Below are 3335 nucleotides of genomic sequence, written 5' to 3' on the forward strand. Positions count from 1 at the left end.
TGATTCTTGCCATGGCTGTTGGGTTAACTTTAATTTTGAAAGGGGCAATTTTGGAATTTTAAAAGGGTAAAATGGGATAAACCCCAAATCTCATAGAGTTGACATCACATATGCAGTGGAACTAGCTGTTTCAACATCAGAAGCATTAACAATCCACACATGTATGTCTATTTTTAGTTTCATGGATCAGCTTCAAAATGTGGCCTTTAAATTTGCACGCTAAGTGTTTGTGAAAAGTCCTTATCAATGATTTGGCATTTAGAGGCACCTTTTGGGATTGAGAAAGATGGGCCTTCTTGAGTTGATCTATTATAATGTTAGAAAGGGTTAGAATTTAGAAGAATGAACTCAATTTATATGAATGTTTGATTTTATAAAAAAATATGAATGTTTTAGCTTTGTTGTTTCTCTCTCAATTTCAGATGATTCATTATGTAAAAAAAAAAAAGATAGAAATTAAGTTTACAACAAAACTGTTCCTTTTTTTTTTTGCTTTTATGTTTAATTATCTGGTTTTACATAGAAGTTTCAATTATATCGTATAAACTTGCCATACGAATGACTCCTAATATATTTCCTCTTGATATAACATAAAAATAAAATTAATTTTTTATATTATTTGATATGCTTATTTTGCTTACATAATTTTTTTATTTTTTATTTTTGGTATTGCAACGTGTTGGATATGCATTCCAGCAAATTTACTGGAGTGGGTTGGGCGCTTGGGCTGACGGAGTTCTTGGGAGGGAGGTCATGTTAAAATTATTTTCTAAAGAAAGAGATGAAAGATTGATACACCATCTCATGGCTTCAAAGGAGCTTCATCCATCCTTAATATCTGCCCAGAGTGAATATAAGGTGTAAGATGAGAGTTCTGATGAAGATTATCACAATCTTCATTGATGTTTTGTGAATACTTTCATTAATGGTTCTTATCTTGTGGTTTGTTAAGCAGATTATGAGTAATCGAACAGTTGTTGATAAATCTAATTACCTTTCATCTGTGCAGATTGATTCCTGTGAGGTAGAGTAACTTATCATTAATTAAACGAGTTACTTTACTCAGCAAAGATGAGCGTAGTTGGATTTGATCTTGGGAATGAGAGTTGTGTTGTGGCAGTTGCCAGACAAAGGGGAATTGATGTTGTTCTTAATGATGAGTCAAAACGTGAGACTCCTGCTCTTGTGTGTTTTGGTGATAAACATCGTTTTCTTGGAACAGCTGGTGCTGCAACCAGTATGATGAACCCAAAAAACACCATTTCCCAAATTAAGCGGTTAATAGGGCGTCCTTTTTCTGATCCTGAATTGCAACAAGATCTCAAGGCTTTGCCTTTTTCAGTTACTGAGGGACCCGATGGTTTCCCATTGATCAATGCAAGGTATCTTGGGGAAACAAAGTCATTCACCCCAACACAAGTTATGGGAATAGTTTTCTCAAACATGAAGACAATAGCTGAAAAGAATTTGAATGCAGCAGTTGTGGATTGCTGTATTGGGGTACCTATCTACTTCACTGATCTTCAAAGAAGAGCTGTAATGGATGCAGCTACTATTGCCGGTTTGCATCCTCTACGGTTGATGCATGAGACAACAGCCACTGCTTTAGCTTATGGAATATACAAAACTGACTTACCTGAAAATGAGCAGCTCAATGTAGCCTTCATTGACATTGGACATGCTAGCATGCAGGTATCCAGTGAAGCTCAATGCCCTTTAGTTCAATACATTACACGAGAGCTTTTAACATGCTTAATAATGGAACATGTAATGAGATTCGCAAGCCCCGAGTGAGTATTCAATTGCTTTTTTATTATTCGGGTAATTAATATCTCTACCTTTTTTTATTTAGTTCACTAATCTATACATATACATCTATATAAAAAAACCTTTTTTTCTATATTTTGAAGGTATGCACCTGTTCGTAGCGATTCGGTTGTTGGTGAGCTGAAGTTGTCAGAGCCAACTGATGTAATTCTCCTAGGTATTACTTTTGTATTTTTCAAGATTTATTTTATATACTTTTCTTAAAATGCAAATTTGTTAAATATTATGTTACATTTAAGAGATTACAAGAATTGAGATGCTTGCGGTTACTGGTAAGGATTTTAATCCTTCTACATTATAAAACTTACTTTGTTTCATATTTTCAAATATTAAATACTTATTTTATCATACCGTATTAAAAAATAAAAAAGATAGGTACATTTGTTCAGAAGAGAACAAATCCTTTAAGCCATTACAATCATAATGTTCTTGCCCATATAAGCTGTGATTTGATAACATTGGTAATTTCTTCAGATGTGAATTCATTGTAACAGATACATTTGGAAGATCGAGTAAAACTGCATATCTGAAACTGCCCTGTTTCCCCTGGTCTTGTCTTCTAGACTTGACCTTATTTCTCTTCTTATCTATCATTTTTGTTACTTTGTAATTTCAATTAATATATAAACAGGTTTCTTGGATTTTTTTTTTCAGGAATTCCTAAAATAGAGAAGCTAGAAATTGAAGGGAAAGCTTTCCATACAAACTTATATGCAGTTCGTTGTAATTATAGTGGAGGAAAAGAGGGTAAGAGTAAAATCATGTGGCTTAGATCAATGGTTGGAAGTCCAAATCTTATTTCCATTCCCGATATCTTTTTTCTTTTAAAATTTTTTACCACTTTATGAGAAACAAAGTGAAATGTGGGTCTATAAATTGTTTTTTTTATTGTAGGTGAAACAGAAAGGATCATCAAACATATGATCAACCTATTTGGGCTAGTATTATCTGTGGCTCCTTCTCCTGCTCCTGCTCTTCCCCCATCATTTTCTTCCATTATGCAAAGATTTAAATCTTACTAGCTTTTAATCTTTCCATCATGACAAGAATTTTGTATTCTTATCTTGCTGATAGGTCCAAAGAAACTTGAATGGGATTGAACCATTGTGCTTCCTGATTTGCTGCTATCAATGGATGTTGTGTGAATCCTCATTGAAGTCTTCATTTTGGTTTAAGAGAACAAGGTGGAGAGTCTAAAAAGAGACAAGTTAGCAACAGAGAATCTCCTCCAAGAAACAAGTTACAACAGAGAATCTTCTTCCCCTTTGTTCACACTTTACATAATCACTTTCAATAATATTATCTTCAGTCTTCCTATAGTTTCTTCATTATTAATTTTTCAGGAATCTTTTCTAGGTAGTCTTTGGTAATGGAACCGTGGACGTCGTGGTGGTGGTGGATATCGTGGTGGTGCCCCAGTCAACCAAATCCAAACCTTAATTTAGCTGCTGCTGGGCTTACCCCTGGGTAAATGAGAGTCAAAAAGACGTTTTTGCCCCTCTGTTGCT

General features: G+C 34.2%; 1 protein-coding gene across 1 annotated transcript; it reads left to right on the plus strand.

Annotated features, from left to right (window-relative positions):
• The first annotated feature begins 1071 nt into the window (after positions 1-1071).
• Positions 1072-2849, plus strand: LOC128126181 (heat shock 70 kDa protein 15-like). Its single transcript, XM_052763954.1, has 7 exons — positions 1072-1790; positions 1911-1984; positions 2067-2099; positions 2199-2202; positions 2302-2376; positions 2459-2574; positions 2722-2849. The coding sequence occupies exons 1-7, from the start codon at positions 1072-1074 to the stop codon at positions 2847-2849; spliced, it is 1149 nt and encodes a 382-aa protein (XP_052619914.1).
• Positions 2850-3335: the final 486 nt, after the last annotated feature.

The sequence above is a fragment of the Lactuca sativa genome, chromosome 5, assembly GCF_002870075.4.
Source record: "Lactuca sativa cultivar Salinas chromosome 5, Lsat_Salinas_v11, whole genome shotgun sequence".
Taxonomy (NCBI): domain Eukaryota; kingdom Viridiplantae; phylum Streptophyta; class Magnoliopsida; order Asterales; family Asteraceae; genus Lactuca; species Lactuca sativa.

Excerpts from the sequence above, each read along its gene's own strand:
- LOC128126181 (XM_052763954.1), top strand. The coding sequence starts at position 1,072 with ATGAGCGTAGTTGGATTTGATCTTGGGAATGAGAGTTGTGTTGTGGCA. Across the intron at positions 2,377-2,458 it reads AAACTGCCCTGTTTCCCCTG|GTTTCTTGGATTTTTTTTTT; the intron begins GTCTTGTCTTCT and ends ATATATAAACAG. Across the intron at positions 2,575-2,721 it reads TTATAGTGGAGGAAAAGAGG|GTGAAACAGAAAGGATCATC; the intron begins GTAAGAGTAAAA and ends TTTTTATTGTAG.